Source organism: Vigna umbellata, chromosome 4, assembly GCF_029865625.1.
Source record: "Vigna umbellata cultivar VRB3 chromosome 4, Vumbellata_1.0, whole genome shotgun sequence".
NCBI lineage: Eukaryota > Viridiplantae > Streptophyta > Magnoliopsida > Fabales > Fabaceae > Vigna > Vigna umbellata.
The window spans coordinates 22,475,502-22,497,319 of NC_142168.1; the positions used below are offsets into that span (position 1 = coordinate 22,475,502).

At 30.6% G+C, this 21,818-nt stretch overlaps 2 protein-coding genes across 3 annotated transcripts; both read right to left on the reverse strand.

The window, feature by feature from the left end:
* Nucleotides 1-8,234: 8,234 nt before the first annotated feature.
* LOC124820042 (uncharacterized) lies at nt 8,235-11,796 on the reverse strand. Its single transcript, XM_088112717.1, has 3 exons — nt 10,206-11,796; nt 8,769-9,986; nt 8,235-8,263 (listed from the first exon to the last, which is right to left on the reverse strand). Exons 1-3 carry the CDS (start codon nt 11,794-11,796, stop codon nt 8,235-8,237), a joined length of 2,838 nt encoding a protein of 945 aa, XP_087968843.1.
* Nucleotides 11,797-17,412: 5,616 nt separating this feature from the next.
* Nucleotides 17,413-20,970, reverse strand: LOC148199591 (receptor-like protein EIX1). 2 transcript variants are annotated; one of them, XM_088114353.1, is made up of 2 exons: nt 19,966-20,970; nt 17,413-19,890 (listed from the first exon to the last, which is right to left on the reverse strand). In XM_088114353.1, exons 1-2 carry the CDS (start codon nt 20,965-20,967, stop codon nt 17,413-17,415), a joined length of 3,480 nt encoding a protein of 1,159 aa, XP_087970479.1. In that variant the 5' UTR covers nt 20,968-20,970. The 2 variants fall into 2 exon arrangements, with proteins under 2 accessions (XP_087970479.1, XP_087970478.1); XM_088114352.1 differs by having other exon boundaries at nt 17,413-20,970.
* Nucleotides 20,971-21,818: the final 848 nt, after the last annotated feature.

The window sequence follows — 21,818 nt, forward strand, 5'->3', positions numbered from 1 at the left end:
TTAGTAGATAGTAGTTTATTATGAGGTGATCGTTCGATCACCTCCTCTCTTTTGTTGTCATCTGACCGTTCGGTAATTGTCTTTTGTAAACCGTTCGGTCATGATTTCTCTTATCTTGATCAGTTTAGTTGAAAATCTTATGTAAGGTCGTTCGGCTGTAAGCGTACGTTGTTAGTGTAAAACTGAACTAATATATTATTAAATGTAAATAATTCTATGAGATGGTTTATTACTGTATTTTTGGGATGTTACAATAGACTTCAGTGAATTATATATGAAAAATCATATTTAATAAAAAAATTACTAATTAACTACTTTGATAATTTTTTTATGTTGTTATTTTTTTATTAACAAAGAATACATATATTTATAAGTATTTTGAGTGCTCCAATCCTTTTACGTAATATGTATATACATAAACCTCCTCTACATGAGATTCACAAAGTTCATACAAGATCCATACAATACAAGCCAAAACAAACTTGTTTCGGTATATCAAATAGTCTCATATCGTTTAGGAGTCAAAATCAAAGACAGTTTAAATATTTCTTTCTTCTTTTATCCTCTGAAACGCTTTTTAAGGATAAAATTATGAGAGAGCTAGAGGCTCCAAAGTGAAAAATACCTCAAATACACAGTGATGGACCCTAATGATGATAGTCAATGGATTTGGGATGAGAACAATGACACCCATTCTAGGGTCAAAACCAATGTTCTAAAGACGAATCATAGGTTTAAGCCCTTTATTGGAGATGAACATTCGTTCTCCTTAAACTTCGACTCAAAAACTTATGTTCTAATACATCCAATAGTCTTACATCACTTAGCATCCAAACATAACCAATTATAAACCTTTGGAGAAGTAACTCATTTAGAGCAATCCAAATTTAAAAGGATTAAAAGCATATAACATTGTACTATTTTTATACCTACACTTTCATTTGTGTAGTAATTTTGCTTAGTTTTCTTTGTCTTTACTACAACATTCATTCTTTCCTTTCGTCTTTTTCAGTTATCCTTATTTCCTTCCCTAGCTAATACATTTAAATTCTTTTATAGTATATTTAGTATGCATTTCAATTAATGCAAGCAAGATTTGTAGATTATATTTTTAATCACAATATCTATTAAATTTACACAATTAATTAAATAAACTACAAATTACATAGCATCCACAATGAATAAAATAAACTATAAATTACATAGCATCCACAATGAAATTGCTATCAAATGAAATGAATTTGGATTTATGGTATGAACACAAATTTGGCAGTTGTGGAATAAATCAATGGTGAGAACTTTTTTAGGGCAAAAATTATATTCCAGTCAATCGACTTATCGGAAGACTTGAGAAAGAAAGGTAACTTACACGTCCTAAAACACACTTTTATATAAAAATAAATAAACCATCAAAGACGTCTTGTATTACTAAACTTAAAGTCCACAGAATACCAACACCTATTTTCCATGCTTTTACATATGATGTGTTACTAAGCTAATATATATATATAAGAAGCCATAATGACTGAGCTAACATGAGTTGGAAAGTGAAGAATAAGGTGCCCTACTTATATATTAAACTCGGAAGATAAACTATTTCCACAGTTTATTTGATAGGAAATGTACCCATATGATAAAAGGTATTTTTTAATCACTATATAAGTTAATTTATCTGATGCATAGAATACACTATAAATTACGTAGAATCTACTTCGAAATTGCTACCAAATGAAATCCTGTTGCTTTTATAGTATGAGACAAATTTGGTGGTTGTGGAATAAATCAATCATCGGACCCTTTTTTTTAGGACAATAATTTCATTCCAATGTCAATTGACTTCGAGGACCTGTGAATTTTCCTTTTAAATTTTGACAATATTATATGAAGAAACAAACCATCAAATTCATCCTTATGAAAGAGTTCGATGTTGTTGAATATAGTAAAAACTGGATACGAAAATAATTCTCGGTCCTTTATTTGAAATATGGACTAAGTCAAAAAATAATAATAATAAACTAACTAAATATAAGAGATAAAATAAAGATAATATATGTAACATTCCTCAAACGGGTGGATATAAGACGTATGTATAAGGTTTGTTATTAACATAAACAATAAAAATTTAATGAAAATATATGTTTATGCACTCGAGTGACATTAAATTGTTAACAATTTGCGAAGACGACATAAAAAATGAATAGCAACCTGATCAACAAATTTGGGAGATTGCTTCATATAAATCTCTTATTACAAATAGCTATTGAAGAATGCATTATTGACATCTAGTGGATAAAGAGGTCATTGTTCAAGAACCATCACGACTATAAATAAGCTAACAAAAATCATCTTTGCCATAGGAGAAAAAACATGTATGGACGAGTCAAATCCAATGGTGATTTAAGGGAGGTTTGAAGAGACGACAACAAAAGAAGCATGAATGAACAAGGGAGAGAAACCTTAAAAAACCAAGATTCTCCAATCAAGGCACCTAAAAAAGGAAAAAGAGCAATCTCGATACTCTGAATAACTGTCTGAGAGGAGACCGAACATGTGATCAAGCATGACGAACTTGAAAGAGGAAAAAAAACGACATCGACGCTCTAAATCGTTGTCTTAGAGGAGAAGAGACGTGCCACACACACGACGAAAATGGAGCATATCCACAACTTTAAAAGGAGTTGAAAGCGCGTAGGAGCTTTGATGAAGGCATCGTTGACAGAACGGTCATCACTTGGTTGAAACAATCAAAACCATGTGATCGTTGGTCAAAATTGAAATTCCGATAGTGACAACTGTAGATGACGACGGTAGATGACGACATCCTTGGTAAGGATAGACAACGCCAACAAGTGTAGTGGTAGAGATAACACAATTTTTTTTTTCTCAAAAGATCCTTACTCTAATACTATATAGTGAAAAATTATGTATAAAATTAATCTTCCTCTTCTATATACATAGGGTCTTCTATTTTATAATAGAATAAATATAAATTAAGCCTAAAATTCTAACTAAAGATAAAAGATAATATTTCTAATAAAAATTAAAATTTGAAAGATAAAAAAGTTAAGAAAGTTATCTGAAAATGCATTTCAATGCAATTGTTTTGAAGATATTGTACTATTTTCAATGTCTTTATTTTTGGATACCAAGTTGGTTAATTTTTCGTGACGAAATTGAAACAGTCCTGAGTAATACAATTTAATGGATTACATGAATAATAATTAATTTTATTTATTTTCATTTAGTAATAAAATTCTCTATGAAAATAATTACTATTGGAAATTTGATTTTTTTCTGCGTTTGATTCATAAAAAATGTATTTTCAATCTTTTTTTAAAAAAAATTGTGAGTCCCACTAATTATTAAAAAAAGATGAATAAAATATTACGTATTTTAGTTGTGAAAGCTTATGTCACCAGTTCTATCGTTCTTATAATATTGTCATCTCATAATACTGGCAAATGAGTTTGTTATAGTAAATTATTTTGGGGTAAATGTACATAATTAAAAAATATTGACAAATAAGAAAAGAAACTTGATGAATTTAGTCATTATTGTTGATTGTATTGGTTAATTATCTTGTTCTTTATCTTGTTGTGGCAGAGATGACAAAATGAAACGGGACGAATTTATAATTCATAAAATGCATCATATCTTATAAGATAAGATCACAAATATGTTACAGATAAAAAAATACAAATATTTTGAAAAGATCAAGTATCACTAATTTAGGAATCCTTGGCTATAGGTCACATTAAACATAACTAATCACAATAAAAATTAAGACATCAATAAACCAACAGAATATAAATAATTATATATCATAAGAAGATCATGCTTGTCGATTTTTAACTCAATAATTATCTTTCCTTTTAGGATAATAGGTCCTATTATAATAAGTCCTTTTACTCTTTCACCTTTGTCACTTTCTTTGTCATCTTCATTATGACATGAAATTGAAAGAGTTAAGATATAAAAAATTGTTTGTCAAAATAAATAAAAAATTAATTAGATTTAAATTAAATGAATTATCATCACAAAATTCGTACTTCCAATTTTGGAAGTACAAATAAGTGATTTCACATTTTCAAGAAAAAAAATAGTTCTATACGCATTAAGTATATTAGAACTATTGAAACCCATAAGGTTTAATACCTATTATGCAAGTTGAAGATTCAGTGGTCACTACTAGTGTACATATTAAATCATATATGTAACTAAAGACATAATCATGCATATATGTTTTTTTAGAGATAAAACGAATTAAAGATCGGTAAAGATATAATATCATATACGCCTTAAATGATTAAACACAAAATCGAAATTACTTGGAGTTGATCAAAAGTGTTTCCAACGAGTCCAGAAGAAGCAACATTGAATTGTTTCAAAAATAAATTTGTTGATTTCCATCATGCTTCAGGTGTACTTATTTTGAACTTTCTTTTGTTATTATTTTACAAGACTACAGGCTCAAAATATTGAACAATTTTTTGGTATATTGTGGAATAGACTTGAATCCTTTGATAGTTAAACAAGCGAATATCTCAATAATCAAACACAAAGTTGATAGGTCAACGTATAGTTGAAACATGTGGTCATTTCTGTTGGGAATCCAAGTGTGAGTTCAAGTCCCACAATAAATAGAAATGAGAAAGTAGAGCAGTATATAAAGGTGAGAGATCCATTAACTTATTATTTTAAGATTTTGGATAAAGAGTGGTGTCGATCCCTTATACAGTTAACTCAGATGTTATTGGTGTTTGTATAACCCACATAAAATCTCCTCCTCGATAGACCATCAGTTCCATTAGTGAATGTATACAAAAGTAATGTTTCTTTTTGTTCCATTGTTACAAATATGATTGTAGTGTTATTATGATGAAAGCAATTGAATTGTGGGATGAAGAGAATAAATATAATGGCAAAAGCATGCTTGAATATACAAATTTAAGGAAATGTGATGCATAAAATCAATTACAAATTACATGGCATCTACAATGAAATTGTTATCAAATGAAATGTTATCGGTTTTATAGTATGAACACAAATTTGGTATTTGTAGAATAAATCAAATCGTGAGAAAAGTTTTAGGGAAATAATTTTATTCCAATCTATGAACTTATTTGAAGACTTTTGAAAAGAAAGGTAACTTACACGAGGAATTTTTAGATTAAAAGACAATTTTATATAAAAAAAATAATCCATCAAATATTTCCTTAAAAATAGTGGCGAAATTATAAATATAGATAGAAAGGTCTGAGATGAAATTCAAGACAAATATATCCAGCTTCCGGTGGAATTGAGTCACCTTATACCTAGGTAAAATGAATTCAGTCTGACCCATGTTTGTTCAAGTTAGTTTTACTAATGTTAAGGTAGAATGACCCAGACCCGAGTCAGAACATCAAATTGTAGTTGTTAAACAACTTCTTCTATCTTAAGATTCAAATCTCTCAGCTATATATGAGTTGCATCATATTTTAGGAAAAGAAGAAAAGAGAGGCTGAAGGCCAAAACTCTAAAGATTATTGAAACAATAAAGATAAGGAAGACCAGAAAATTACCCTTAGGTCTTTAAATATATCACTAAAGACAAGTGGCTGCAAGTTTTTCGTGAGAAGGGTTTATACGTGTGTTAATGAAATGGCTTTGGCATAGGAATTAATGTTTTACACAACACTTCTTACGTATGTTGTATTATATATAATAATAAATTTCAGATATTAAAGTTTTTAAATTGATTGTGCAATTTTACTTATGTAGAAGGAGTAAAAAGTGTTACCTTTTAAGTATAAAAAGACAACCAGTATAAAAAGTAATACTTTTTACATCAATTAACCACACAATTGATATAAAAAAGTATTTCAAACGTCAAAATCATTCTTCCTCATCAATCAGAAATATCAACACTTTGTTGGATTTCATTAAAATCACTTCTACCAAGCAAATCATATATGCTCAAATTCTCTCAACGCATATAACAACAACATTCAAATCAACATAAAAACATAAACTCCTAAATACGTGAAAAATAGTAACAAAATTTGTTTTTACAATTTTGGGGATTTTGGGTTGTTAGGATTTTGTGAGGGAGTGAAGAGTTTTCAAATAAAATAAAAAATAAAAAGCTATTTTCTACAACCATTATAATTAAAACTGATATAGAATGTTTTTTTTTATTTATTACAAAAATGTCATTGTGTCCACTTTCTATATCGGTTATAATTATTATAAAAAAAAATTATTTATTACAAAAATGGCATGTGTTACTAGATCCTTCATGTAAAATTTTATTATTTATTATAAAAATGTCATTGCACCCATATTTTATATATGTTATAAATACAATCGGTATAAAAGTGTTACCATATTTATAGTTATGCCACCATGCTATTTTTTATAATGATGGATTATAATTGGTATAAATAGTTGTTATAAAAAATAATTTTTTGTCATATGTAATTGATAAGCTTCACTTATTGTATTCTACATAAGAAATGCTAAGCTTCACTTATAGTATACTACATAGAAGTATTTTTCGTTCTTCTTAAAGATTTAAAGGTATAATGATAAAATCATAAAATTTATAGAGGAAATAATAATGAAAAACACCCAATTTTTCGTTCTTCCCAAAAATTTAAAGGTATAATGATAAGAGTCATAAAAGTTACAGAGGAAATAATAATGGAAAACAACTAATTTGGTAAATGAGTAACAATTAGAAGTGAGAAAATGAGATAGCAAAATTTTGACAACTCCTTCTCACATGTGCATATGGCAAAGTGGTCTTCTTGATTTGTTAGAATTTTTTTTGTAGTTAAATTATAATAAAAAATAATTTAAACGATTAAAATTTGGTGTTATCTTATTTGAAAGATATAAATATGCAACAAAAATTATAATGTAGATTAAAAATACTTAGATATTAAGTTTTAATTGTTGATTTTAATCAAGTAATTTCACATGTAAAGTTAATAATTTTTTTAATTAAATAAATTTGAAACATTAATTAAAAAACATAAAAAATTATATGGTTCAAATTTGTTATCATTTAAAGTTTTAATTTATTTTTTCAAAAAATTATGATAGTTGAATTCATCCCTAGGGAAAACAAAATAAGTATAATTCACAAGACAACAATAAAATAAAAACGAAAACAAAATTTGTACAATAAATTTTAAATTTGTTCACTCTGTCTTAGAGTTACATCCGGTTGCTAAGACAAGCTAATAGTGTAACAATGTATATTTATAAACATGCATATAATACAACCAATGCAAGAAATAAGCTTTTTAGACAATGTACATCCTCGTCCCGATCTCCATCTATACCCATATCGAGTCAATGTAGATATTTCTAGTAAAAACGAGAATGGGTTTAGAGAATGAATTTATTTTTCATCCATATTTCTAATTCAATAACAAAAAATTAAATTACTAATTTAATCATTAATTTTTATTATAAAGTTTCCCTAACAATCATTTTTATTGATGAAGTTGGTAGTATATTTGGATAGAGGATTAGAGTAGGAGAGTATTAGACCATTGGAAAGATAAAAGAAGAGTTCATGACAAGCTGGGTTGGGCTATTAACTTTTGCTAATGAATGCATTTGCTTTGTTACTATGATGAGCAAATGTGTGATCATAATAAGAAAATAAGAAAATTGATATAACATGTGGTCATTTAATCTATTTCCTTTGTAGGAGTTTGTTTTTTTTCTTATGTAGCAAGCACTATTTTATTGCTCCCTTAGAAGGCAGATCTTTGTGTAGCTTTTTCTCAACTCTTTAATCTTCACTTTCTTCCTCTTTGGCCTTTAAGTTGTTCAAAAAATTGATCTTGTCATATGTCTTTTAATGATAAAGTAAAATTAAACGTTGTTTTTAACCATGCAATATAAGTAAAATTTAATTATGATAGATATCTAGCACTACATTGTCATGTAATCCATTTCTAAGAATTGAAATTGTAACTTGTTCAAATAACTAAAGGTATAATATAATACTAAAAATCTCACAGAAATGGAAGAAGAAAACTCTTTTATATCATGTATATTATCTTTCTCCATATACATGAACTTACAAATATCTGACTAAACACGTGGCTTAAGTTTTTCATTCGAAGGATCCATAATGAATGAGTTAAAGCAGTGGAATGATTTTTGATATCCTTAAGTAGGCTACCCTCACAACCCTTTCGATCTTCAACAATAATTTCATTTCTTCCCTTACACTACTTCACACCTTTAATCCAGATTTCCTCTGCCAAAAATTAACAAAATAATTAATTTCACCAAAAGTAAAGACAGCAAAACATAATGAAAAGAAAAGAGAAATCCAATGATTAGAAAATATTAAGATTTAGATTGCAGATCTTTCCTTTAATTACAACTCATGAAAAAAAATGTATTTATAGAAATGATTATATCTATCATCCATGGCACAAACATTGCAATGTTTAAAAGTACAAAAGAGAATGACAGAACAATTTTTAGACATGATCGAAAGAGACTAAAAAATTAAGTTTGTAACATAAGGTTAAAATATATTACCTGATATGTTGTGTGTAATCTCTTCAAAACTTTCACTACTGTTATGACATAGAGGCTGTCTGATAAATTACTTAAGAATTGGAAATATGCATGACGCCAAGAACGTATTATTAAGATTGAGCCAAACACTCCCCAAAAGCTTATAACAAATCCAATTGTCATACTTATATAATATTCACGATTGAAAATCAAATTATCATCCTCTTGAAATTTACCAATCGGTTCTTCTCTTGCCACTCCATCAATACACCATTTCTTTAATGGTGGTCCACAGAGATCAACATTATCTTCATATTTCGATGCATCGAAACTCTGTAATTGTGTGCGAGTTGGAATTTTTCCAGATAAGTAATTATGTGACACATCTAACACAGTGAGTCGATCAATTTGAGCAAGACTGGAAGGAATAGAACCAACAAGTTGGTTTCGTGACAAATCAAGAAATTCAAGTGATGTTAACTCTCCAACATTTAAAGGAATTTTCCCTGTCAATTGGTTTCTTGATAAATTCAATGACACCAATCCAAATAAACCCTCTATTTCTTTTGGAATTTCTCCTGATAATTCATTGTCTGAGAGATCAACGCTTTTTAAAAGTGATAATCCTATGTTTGTGAACATTAGCTCAGAACCTTTCCACATAAAAAATGTATTCAAATTGTATGAATAGTTACTTGTCATGTATCTCGTGTGGACCAAATATTGATGACTTTGATAATCTCTCAGCGAAGTCATTTGAGCCATTGAAGAAAAGTTTTTTATGCATTTAGGAATTTGTCCAGCTAAATTGTTTAGCGAGAGATCTAAGAGTTGAATTCTTTTGAGATAACAAATTTGCAATGGTAAACTTCCCCATAAATAATTGCTTCTTAAGCTTAAAAATTGCAACTTTGATAATTCATTCCCGATCCAATCTGGGATAGATCCTGATAATATATTTCCTGCTATGTCTACCATCACTAAATTTGTGCAATTCTTTAAGATGGAAGGAATCATACCTGTTAAGTTATTGTTTCTCAATAACAATACTTGAAGTTGAAGGAGTGATCCCATTGAAGTAGGAATTGTTTTAGAAAATTTGTTCTGACTCATATTTAAGTAAGCCAATGACTTGAAATGGGTCCAACAGTCCGGAATTTGTCCAGAAAACTCATTATTTGAAAGGTCTAATTGGTATAAATTATCAACTGCACCACTAGACCATAAAAACCAAGAAGAATTTGTAAATTTATTGTTTGATAGATCAAGAAATATTGAGCCTTGTAAAAATGATGGAACATGACCTTCAAATTGATTTGATGCAAGACTAAGAGAATCATAATGATTTTCTATTGGCAAATTTGGAATCGTACCTTGTAAATTATTAAACGAAATATCAATACTCATCCAATTGGACAATCCAAATTTGGTCCAAAACCATTTTGGAACCGTACCTGATATTCCACTATTTGAAATGTCAAGGTATTGAAATTTGTTTTGTTTCTCTAGCCATTTGGGAAACAAAGGACCAAGCTTGCAAGACCTCAATTCAATATTATCCAATTGAAAAGTTGAACCCCAATTTTGATTAACTTCTAACGTGAGTGAGTTATCTGACAACATCAATGTCTTTAACTTTGTCATATTATAGAAATGGGAGTCAGATAACACACCTTTCAAAGAGTTTGACATCAAGGATAATTCCTCAAGTTGTGTTGGAAATCGAAGATCTTCAGAAATTGTCCCATTTAGCATGTTATTATCAAGGTACAGTCTTTTTAATGATGGGAACAATTTGAGGGTGTTAGGCAAAGTACCGCTAATTTGATTCGTGCTCAGATTCAACGTTTCCAACTTTAAAATTGAGAAATCAGGTATCTTCCCCTTCAATTGATTGCTAGAAAGATCCAATATCTTTAAAGATGAGAACACTGAAAGGTCAGGTAAGGAGCCTTGGATTTGATTGGATGCCAAACTAAATTCTTGTAATGAGTATCTAACACAACCACTGGAGAAATTATAAAGAATTAACGAAAGGTCTTCGGTCATATTGTTTCTAGACATGTGTAAAGAACGAAGACTGCATATATTCATGAATAATTTCATATCTTCGCCCTTGAACACATTTTGGGAGACGTCAAGGTGCTCAAGCGAATTCATGGCCAAGCCAAAATGATATGAGGTGGAACCCTTCAAGAGGTTACCTCGAACATCAAGCTCAACAAGGTTGGTAGTGGTGTTTGACAGCCACTGGAATATCCTCGGTTGCGTGAAGGAGTTGAAGGAAAGTCTAAGAATAGAAAGGGAATGAGAAAAATTGAAGTTGGAAGGGTTGAATGAAAGGAGGAAATCATCGGAAAGGCCACAATGAATTAAACTCAGTTCTCTTAGTTTTGGTAGCTTGGCAATGGTTCGAAGCCAGATAGGAGAACTGTTAAAATTAGATATGGAATTGAAGGAAAGATGGGTTAAAGAATTAAGATTAGATAACCATTGATCAATAATGGCAATTTTGAGAGCACTATCATATCCTCCAAGATAGAGTTTATTCAAATTTGAAAGGTTTCCAAGTTGGGGAGGAATGTATCCTTCAAAAGAATTGTAGCTGAGATCAAGATATTGCAGCCGAGAGAGATTTCCAAGTTGGGAAGGAATGTATCCTTCAAAAGAATTCCAACTGAGATCAAGATACTCCAACCGAGAGAGATTTCCAAGTTGAGGAGGGATTGAACCCTCCAAATAATAATTTCTTGCAAGATTCAAATATTTCAAATGAGAAAGAGAACTTATCTGAGTTGGAATTTGTCCGCTAAGATAAGATGAAGAGAGATCAAGATATCTCAAGTTGGTAAGAGAGCCAAGAAACTCTGGAATATTAGTGTCTCGAAAATAATTGAAACTGAGGTTTAAATACTGTAACTGTCGCAACTCCATTAACGACTTGTGAATCTCACCGCCGATGTAACGCTGAGAGACTTCATAAGAAACATAATAACCGCCAAGAGAAAGAGATTCATTATACTGTCCAGAAAGGTGGAGGCTTATAATATGAGCGGTGAGGTTGGTGCAGCGAATCCCCTCCCATTGGCAACAGTCGGGAGTGGTCCAAGAGGAGAGCATGCCGTTGTGATCAACAATGGCAGCCTTGAATTGAAGGAGTGCTTCCCTCTCTTTTGGAATGCATCGGATATGGTGTTGTCCAAAAGCAACCTGCAACACCACACTCACCACACACATAAACATCGTCACTTTCAGATTCTTCATGTTCATTAAATAGAGAGAGTGAATAGTATAGAATTAGATTGATATGTGTTCTGAATTTAGCACTCCCAATGCCCACATTTATACTCACACCAACTCCTTCATTACCTATTCTTTTCACTCTCCTGCATTTCATTAATGCATGCAAGATTTCAATAATTTCAATAATATCAATTCACTTCGAAGAAGACTTGTGTATTTTCATTTTAAACGACAATATTATATGAAAAAAAAAGAAACGTCAAACTCGTCCTTACAAATAATTAATGAATTGGAAGTTAATATTTGAAAACAAATTTAAGAAAGTGCTCGGAAAATGCACTTCAAAATGCAATTGTGTCGAACAAATTGTATTATTTGCAATATAGGTGAGACGTCTATATAGACGTCGGACCTATATAGATCAGACATCTATATAGACGTCCGATCCATACAGGTCAGACATCTATATAGACGTCCGATCCATACAGGTCAGACCTCTCTAAGGTTGCTCTTGACTCATGGTGATTCAAGTTTACAAATTTATATTTTAGTTGAAGAGAATGTATTGTACATTTTTTATTGGATGGTTTTAAAAACGTAGTGGAGGGAATTGGAGGAGTATAAAACGCAAGAAATCGCCGCCATAGAACGCCGCCCAAGGACACGAGAATAACTGCACAAAAACCGAACGAAAACACATTTTAATTGATTCAAATGAAAGATAATGCGTCAAAGAGTGATGTAATGGGAGTAAAATTAATTTAAAACGATGCAAAAGTTAGAAAATGAACCTGAAAAACGTAACCCGTAGAGAGAAAACGACGAAGATAATGAACAATGAGTGCGCGTAAAGGTTGTCTCGCGTTCTCGGTGTTTTAATGCTGAAATTTAGACGTCGGTTCCCCCAATAACAGACGTCTAAAAACATGTTAGAAGTTGGAGTCGCGAGATCAGACGTCTAAATGGAGTCAAAAAGTGACTTTTATAATTTCTAGGTTTAGGGTTAAGACGTCGATTCCCATAACTAAGAAACGTCTAAAGTGCTTTAGAAGTCGGAGTGGCAGGATCAGACATTTAAATGTAGTCAAAAAGTGACTTTTTAAATTTCTGTGTTTAGGGTTTAGACGTTGGTTCCCCCAATTAACAGACATCTAAAGTGCTTTAGAAGTCGGAGTGGCGGGATCAGACGTCTAAATGGAGTCAAAAAGTAACTTTTTAAATTTCTGTGTTTAGGGTTTAGATGTCGGTTCCCCCAATTAACAGACGTCTAAAGTGCTATAGAAGTCGGAGTGGCGGGATCGGACGTCTAAATGGAGTCAAAAAGTGACTTTTTAAATTTTTGGGTTTAGGGTTTAGACGTCGGTTCCCCCAATTAACAGACGTCCAAAGTGCTTTAGAAGTCAGAGTGACGAGATTAGATGTCTAAATGGAGTCAAAAAGTAACTTTTTAAATTTCTAGGTTTAGGGTTTAGATGTCGGTTCTCCCAATTAACAGACGTCTAAGTAGAATAAAAATTATTTTTTATTAACTTTTTCGTTTAGTTTTGGCGTCTATTCGAGGGAGCCGACGTATATGAGTATTTAGACGTTGGGCCCCTCCATAGCCAACGTCTATATAGTTGTTTTATTTACGAAAAATGTCACCAGTCATTTTTTACGTTGGATATTTGAGGGTCAGGCGTCTAAAGAGTGACGTTAAAGGTCTTTTCTGCACTAGTGATATTCGAGGGTCGATCGTCTAAAGGGTGACATTAGAGGCCTTTTCTGCAATACTGAAAAGATGAAGATATTGAGAAGAACCCTAGTGTGAGAAGCTCGAATACTGAGATAAGAAAAATTATGATGAGTATTATTTCAGACAAGATGAAGAAGTCAGCCAATGTTACTAAGAGGTTAGTTAAGATTGTTGAGAAATTGTCTAAAGTCAAAAACAAGTTGGTCGAGGTTATTGAGAAGTTGGATAGAACAAAGAACAAGTCAGCCAAATCATTAAAATGTTCAGTTAAGGTGAAATCGACACGACCAACATGAAGAAAATGAAGAATCCATATTTGATTGAAAGAAGCAAGCTTGATTTGGGGTGATGCACATGGAAAGTCAAATAAAGGATGAAAAATTTAATTTTATAAGGGACTTTTGTTAGGATAAACTTAAATTTTAGGGATTTATTAAGAATTTTGTTTGAGTCTTATTTTATTAGTAATATTTATTTGGATTTTGATAGAGATAAAATAGGGATCAACAATTTTTATTTTTCATGTATTTAAATGTGATATTATTTTGTTGATATAAGATAGAAATAGATTAAGTAATAGTTGTTTTTATTTTGAAGAAGTTATATTTTGATTTTAGTTTTATTCTTTGTATTTGGTCAAAGACGCTGTTTACACCTATTTAGAGACTATCAATATTTAATAAAAATCACCACAAAATTGACCTCAAGGACAAGAGATTTTATGTCATTGTGGAGTTGTAAAAATTGATGTTGGATAAGAGAAGACACATGGTGTATGATCATAGTCACAGGTTGAATATTCCTGAATCTCTTTACAAAAACAAAGGCCACAATTAGACTTGTCATGATGGTCGTATACAACTTATCGTCTTGGTTGTGCATGAACATACAATGTTGTCATTACAATTGCCAAAAAATCATATAGATGTTACCTGCAACCATTAATTGAGGTTCATGTTCAAGACTTAAAAATGGAGGCATGACTGCATCTGAACCTTCTCTTTATTTTTTACTTGCTCCATTTATTTTGTTTTACAGCTTATATTTCATTTTTCGTTTTATTTTTTTCTTTTGATTATAACTTAAAATAATTTGTTAGAAACAAAAACCAGGAACATAAATACAAACACATTCCTTGGTTTATCTTAAACTAAAAAAAGGAAATGACAGAGTGCTTTGGAAGTTTCGTTCCAATGCCTGTGATTCCACCTGTTCTCCATCATGGCCCTTGTGTGCATATAATGAATTTCTACCTACCTCTTTCAACATATTTCTTATAACAACTAAACTTAATTGATTCGCTTTTAATCACTTACATACCAATTCAATATATTATCAAACATAATCGTAATTACTTTTTCTTATATTTATTTTCATATACAAAGAGTCAATAAATCTATCTAATAATATCCTTCAATGTGTCGTAAAGTCTTTTTCAAATCTATTTCCATTAATTTAAGTATATTTTAGCTATTTCAAAATTATTAATCAAAATGGTACAACTTTTAGATTCGTTTGAGAAAAAAATAACAATTACTTAAAAAATATATGTGGTGCGAAGTAATTCACAAAATAACATTTATAAAGAAAAATAAAAAGAAGTGCATAGAAATAAAAGTAGAAATGAAAGTGGAAATTGGGATTTTTATAGCGTTTTTTACGTAGGTCTTATGAAACTGACAGAAGAAAACGTTTAATAAGTGGATTCCGAACTGACGCATATCAAAGACGATCTAATTATAGGTTCTTAAGCACATTGAGTTGAAGCTTGAGCATCTCTAACTCAACTTCATGCCTTAAACTACTTAACTAACATGTGTGAAAGCATGTTTAATTTGACTTCCTGATTTCTCAGTATTCTCATCTTTAAAAACTTTATCTCTTGATGAAAACAGGCTAAATGGTAAGATTCCCAAAGATATTCGATTTCCTACTCAGCTGGAGACTCTCAAAATGAATTTGAACTCTTTGGGAGATGTGATCAGTGACTCTCATTTTGCTAACATGTCAAAGTTGTATGGCTTTGGAATTTAGCCAAAACTGGACTCGGTCCTTTCAATTGGGTTATATAGGGTTGAGATCTTGAAAGTTAGGTCCAACTTTTCCTAAATGGTTACACACACAAAATGACATTGAAATTCTTGACATTTCTTGTTATAAAATAATAATAATGGTAAAACAACCGTTAGTTTTAAATGTTCACAACAATTTTTATTTTTTTCATTAACTTTTATAAATGTACAGTTTTTTTAAATGTTAACAACAATTTTTATTTTTCATTAATGTTTATAAATGTATAATTTTTTTCTCATTAAAATTTATAAGTGTTAACCGTCAGATTTTATTATTCATTAATGTAGTAACGATTTTTTTACCAAGTTTATGTTTTATAAAGAGAGTATTTCCTGCATTCTAAAATGAATTATCAAGAAATTTAATAATTAATATGTTATTTGACAAATGACAAAAGAAATGCATGTCGTGCTTCTATAAATCCTTCAACATACAATCTAATTTCAATTTCATGTAATTCATACCATCTTACTCAGATTAAGTTTAAGGTAAAATTTACTGAAGTAATTAACTTAAAATTAATTGAAACACAAACCCTCTTAATCACATGCAAGAGAGGAAGGTAGTAGAAAGGAAAAAAACACACAAGGTATTAGTACAGAACATGACTCAAAAATCAATAATTATGTCATTTCCAACGTTTTGAAGATTCATCAAATTATTGTATGACTAACAACTTCACAATCACAATAGGCTTCCTCAACAACCATTACAAAATAAAAATGGAGAAGAAAGAAACATTTAAAGAAAATAAATGTTTAGAAATCTTCCTCAGTTATCGATCTCCAGAGTACCTCTTTCCTCTGTTTTTTTTTGTCCTTTGAGCATGGTACCCTCACAATCATTCTAATCTTCAAATTTCATTTCCTCTACCAAAAATTAAGCAAATTATATTAATTTCGTCAGAAATAGAAACAATAAAAAGATAACGTAAAAAAACAAATTCAAAGCAAACTTATATTAAAAGACAAAGGAATAAAAAAACTCCAATAATTTAAGTTATTACTAATTAAATTCTTTCAATTTATTTTATACTTTGTAAAAAAAATCATTTGTCATAAAAGAATTATCTTGATGATTATCAAGGCAAATAAAAAAGTGTTTGTAGAAGCCAAATTAAAACTAGAAATCTTCAAATTCATATTGGAGATCTTTACTTGAATTAGAACTTACCATTTATTATAAATAATGTATTTATAGAAATAATTATATCTATCATCCATGAAACTAATATTGCAATGTTTAAACTTACAAAAGAAAAACCAACTTATTATGAGAATGTCAACAATTTTGAGACAAGATTGAAAGAGATAAAAATAAAGAGGCTGAAAATATGTCTTATGCTAACGATTTTTTATTATTTTATTCTATCCATAGACATTAGTTATTATCTTTAAGTAAAATTCTTATTTTCAATTACATTGTTAATCTTTCATTAAATTTCTTTTTATCTAATAAAAAATCGATTTAACCATAATATTTTTGTAATTGTTATTATTTGGAAATGTCAATCATTTATGACAAGAAACTCATTAATCAAATTTAGAAATCAAAATAATTAATTATGTGGATATCAATTAGAAATTATTAGTATGTAAAATAGTCTTTTTTATAAATAAAAAATTATAATTAATTTGTTAATTAGACTTTAAATTGATCATTGTCATTAGCTATCAAAGTTTTACATATTTAATATTATTAATTTTAAATTAGTCTCTAATTTTAAATTAAAAACTAATTTAATGAAAAAAAACTTAATAATTATAATAATAATAAAACAAACAAAAAATCAAAATTTTAACACAAGGTTAAAATAATGTTACCTGTAGCTATGTTTTGTAGCAGATTTTGAAAACTTTCACTGTTGTCATGACATAAAGAGTGTCTCCTAAATTATTTAAGAACTTGAAATATGCATGACGCCAAGAATGTACTATTAAGATTGAGCCAAACACTCCCCAAAAGCTTATAGCAAATCCAATTGTCATACTTATATAATATTCACGATTGAAAATCAAATTGTCATCCTCTTGAAATTTAATAATTGGTCCTTGTCTTGCCACTTCATCAATGCACAATTCCTTTAATGGTGGTCCACAGAGATCAACATTATCTTCATATTTCGATGCATCGAAACTCTGTAATTGTGTGCCAGTTGGAATTTTTCCAGATAAATAATTATGTGACAAATCTAACCCAGTGAGTCGGTCAATTTGAGCAAGACTCGAAGGAATAGAACCAACAAGTTGGTTTCGTGACAAATCAAGAAATTCAAGTGATGTTAACTCTCCAACATTTGAAGGAATATTCCCTGTCAATTGGTTTCTTGATAGATTCAATGACACCAATCCAAATAAACCCTCTATTTCTTTTGGAATTTCTCCTGATAATTCATTGCTTGAGAGATCAATGCTATTCAAAAGTGACAATCCCCTGTTTGTAAACATTTGTTCTGAACCTTTCCACATCAAGAATGCATTCAAATTGTATGAAAAGTTACTTTCCGTAGCACTAGTGTTGACCAAATATTGATGACCTTGATAATAATCTCTCAAAGAAGTCATTTGAGCCATTGAGAAAAAGTTTTTTATGCATTTAGGAATTTGTCCAGATAGGTTGTTTAGCGAGAGATCTAAGAGTTGAATGCTTTTTAGATAACAAATTTCCAATGGTAAACTTCCATTCAAATAATTTCTTCTTAAGCTTAAAAATTGCAACTTTGATAATTCCTTCCCAATCCAATTTGGGATATATCCTGATAATCTATTTTCTGATATATCTACCATCTCTAACTTTGTGCAGTTCCTTAGGGAGGAAGGGATTTCACCTATTAAGTTATTGCTTCTCAATAACAAAACTTGAAGTTCAAGGAGTGATCCCATTGAAGAAGGAATCTCTTCTGAAAACTTGTTGTGACTCATATTTAAGTAAGCCAATGACTTCAAATGGGTCCAACAGTCTGGAATTTGTCCAGAAAACTTATTATTTGAAAGGTCTAATTGGTATAAAGATTCAGCTACACCATTAGAACATAAAAATGAAAAAGAATTTGTGAATTTATTGTTTGATAGATCAAGAGATATTGAGCCTCGTAAAAATGGCGGAACATGACCTTCAAATTGATTTGATGCAAGACTAAGAGATAAATAATGATTCTCTATTGGCAAATTTGGAATCGTACCTTGTAAATTATTAGATGAAATATCAATACTCATCCAATTTGACAATCCAAATTTGGTCCAAAACCATTCTGGAACCGTACCTGATATTCCATTATTTGAAATGTCAAGATCAATAAATTCATTTTGTTTCTCGAGCCATTTGGGAAATAATGAACCAAGCTTGCAAGACCTCAATTCAATAGTAACCAATTGAAAAGTTGAAGCCCAATTTTGAGTCACTTCTAAAGTAAGTAAGTTATATGACAACATCAATGTCGTTAACTTTGTCATATTATAAAAATGAGAGTCAGTTAACACACCTTTCAAAGAGTTTGACATCAAGGATAATACCTCAAGTTCTGTTGGAAATCGAAGATCTTCAGAAATTGTCCCATTTAGCTTGTTACTATCAAGGTACAAATATTTTAATGATGGGAACATTGTTGCGAGGTTGCGAGGCAAAGTACCCTTAATTTGATTCATGCCTAGATTTAAACTTTGCAATGATGAGGATAAGTGATGCATTATTGTTGGAAGGTTTTCACTTAAACTGTTATTAAATAGGTTCAATGAACGCAAAACAGTACCATTGTGAAGTAATTTTGGAACTCCATCCAATCGATTTCCTGATATATCCAACGTTTCCAACTTTGAAAATATTGAAAAATCAGGTAATGTGCCATTGAATTTATTCTGACGGAGATATAAATTTCGCAATGAGTATCTAGAACATCCAGACAAATGATTAAATATCACTGTGAGATCTTCACTCAACTTATTATGAGACAAATCCAATAACTCTAAAGTACATGTGCTCCCAAATGATTTTGGAACACCACCTTCTAAAGAGTTAAAGCGAACTGACAACTGCTCCAAATGAGATGGCAATCTAGTGCCTTCAGATATCTTCCCACTCAATTGGTTGGAAGAAAGATCGAACGTTTTTAAATTTAAAAATGCTGAAAGGTCAGGTAGGGAGCCTCTGATTTGGTTGTGTGTCAAACTCAACTCTTGTAGTGAGTATCTAACACAAGCACTGGAGAAATTATAAAGAATTGACGAAAGGTCTTCGGTCATATTGTTTTCAGATATGTATAATGAACGTAGGGTGCATATATTCATTAATGATTTCAAATCCTCACCCTTGAACCCATTATCGGAGAGGTCAAGGCGCTCAAGCAAATTCATGGTCAAGCCAAAGTAATATGACTTTGTACACTCCAAGAGGTTCGAGCTAAGGTCAAGCTCAACAAGGTTGGAAGTGGTGTTTGACAGCCACGGGAATATCATCGGTTGTGTGAAGGAGTTACGAGAAAGATCAAGGACAGATAGAGAAGTAGAAAAATTGAAGTTGGAAGGGTTGAATGAAAGGAGGAAATGATCGGAAAGGCCACATTCAATTAAACTGAGTTCTCTTAGTTTTGGTAGCTTGGCAATGGTTCGAAGGCAGCTAGGAGAACTGTTAAAATTAGATATGGAAATGAAGGAAAGATGGGTTAAAGAATTAAGATTAGATAACCATTGATCACTACTGACAATTTTGAGAGCACTATCATATCCTCCAAGATAGAGTTTATTCAAATTTGAAAGGTTTCCAAGTTGGGAAGGAATGAATCCTTCAAAAGAATTGTAGCTGAGATCAAGATACTGCAACCGAGAGAGATTTCCAAGTTGAGGAGGGATTGAACCCTCCAAATAATAATTATAAGCAAGATTCAAATATTTCAAATGAGAAAGAGAACTTATCTGAGTTGGAATTTGTCCGCTAAGATAAGATGAAGAGAGATCAAGATATCTCAAGTTGGTAAGAGAGCCAAGAAACTCTGGAATATTAGTGTCTCGAAAAGAATTGAAACTGAGGTTCAAATACTGTAAGTGTCGTAACTCCATTAACGACTTGTGGATCTCTCCGCTGATGTAATGATACCGAGAGAATTCATAATTATAGCCAAGAGAGAGAGATTCATAATGAAATTCTCCGTGAAGGTCGAGGCTTATAATATGGGCGGTGAGGTTGTTGCAGCGAATGCCCTCCCATTGGCAGCAGTGGGGAGTTGTCCAAGAGGAGAGCATGCCGTAACGATCAACAATGGCAGCCTTGAATTGAAGGAGTGCATCCCTCTCTTTTGGAAGGCATCGGATATGGTGTTGTCCATAAGCAACCTGCAACACCACACTCATCACAAACATAAACATCTTCACTTTCAGATTCTTCATGATCATGAAATAGAGAGAGTATAGAATTGGATTGATATGTGTTGTGAATTAAGCACTTCCAATACCCATATTTTATACTCACCAACTCCTTCATTACCTATTCTTCTCACTCTTCTGCATTTCAATAATATCAATTGACTACGAAGAAGACTTGTGTATTTTCATTTTAAACGACAATATTATATGAAAATCAAAACATCAAACTCCTCCTTACAAATATTAATGAATTGGAAGTTAATATTTGAAAACAAAATTAAGTGCTCTCAAAATTAAAAAAATTGTAAGTTCCACTAAATACTTAGAAAATATTTTAATAGTGAAAGCTTATGTCACCATTGTTATAAAGACGTTGATGTTGTTCGGCAATATTTTCATTCCTTTTCTTTCGCAAGGATTGTATTTTTGATGTTGAACTCTTCCTTAAGCCAAGACGTATTTTCCTGGTTTAGTGGGCACGTTGACTCACTCCTAACTCTATAAATAAAGTCTTTCATTTTTAAAACATCCTCAATAATCATTTTCCTCTTATTTTCTCTTTTAGTTTCATTTTTTTTTCTTTCTCTAAAAATATTTTGGATTAATTTTTATTCTTTTATTAGAAATTCTTACTAGTTTGACTTTTGTTCGTAATCTTATTATTTTTAATCTGGGGTATGGGGACAAAATGTAAAAAATATTACCAAATTAAAAAGGAAACTTCAATAAATATAGTCATTATTGGAAAATTGGACATTCATCTTTATTCAAATAAAATGGCATGCATGGAAACGCCTCCACTTTTCCACCCTTGTCACTTTTCTCATTATCAATGGTGGGAAATTTTTTGGAACAATAATTCTATTCCAATCGATTGACTT

Bases quoted from the DNA above. Each gene is read 5' to 3' on its own strand.
- LOC124820042 (XM_088112717.1), bottom strand. From the start codon at position 11,796: ATGAAGAATCTGAAAGTGACGATGTTTATGTGTGTGGTGAGTGTGGTG. The intron at 9,987-10,205 runs GTGTGTTATCTG...GTGGAATATCAG, and splicing joins GATGTCAAACTCTTTGAAAG to GTACGGTTCCAAAATGGTTT. The intron at 8,264-8,768 runs GTAAATTTCAAG...AATTTTTGGCAG, and splicing joins GGCAAGAGAAGAACCGATTG to AGGAAATCTGGATTAAAGGT.
- LOC148199591 (XM_088114352.1), bottom strand. From the start codon at position 20,967: ATGATCATGAAGAATCTGAAAGTGAAGATGTTTATGTTTGTGATGAGT.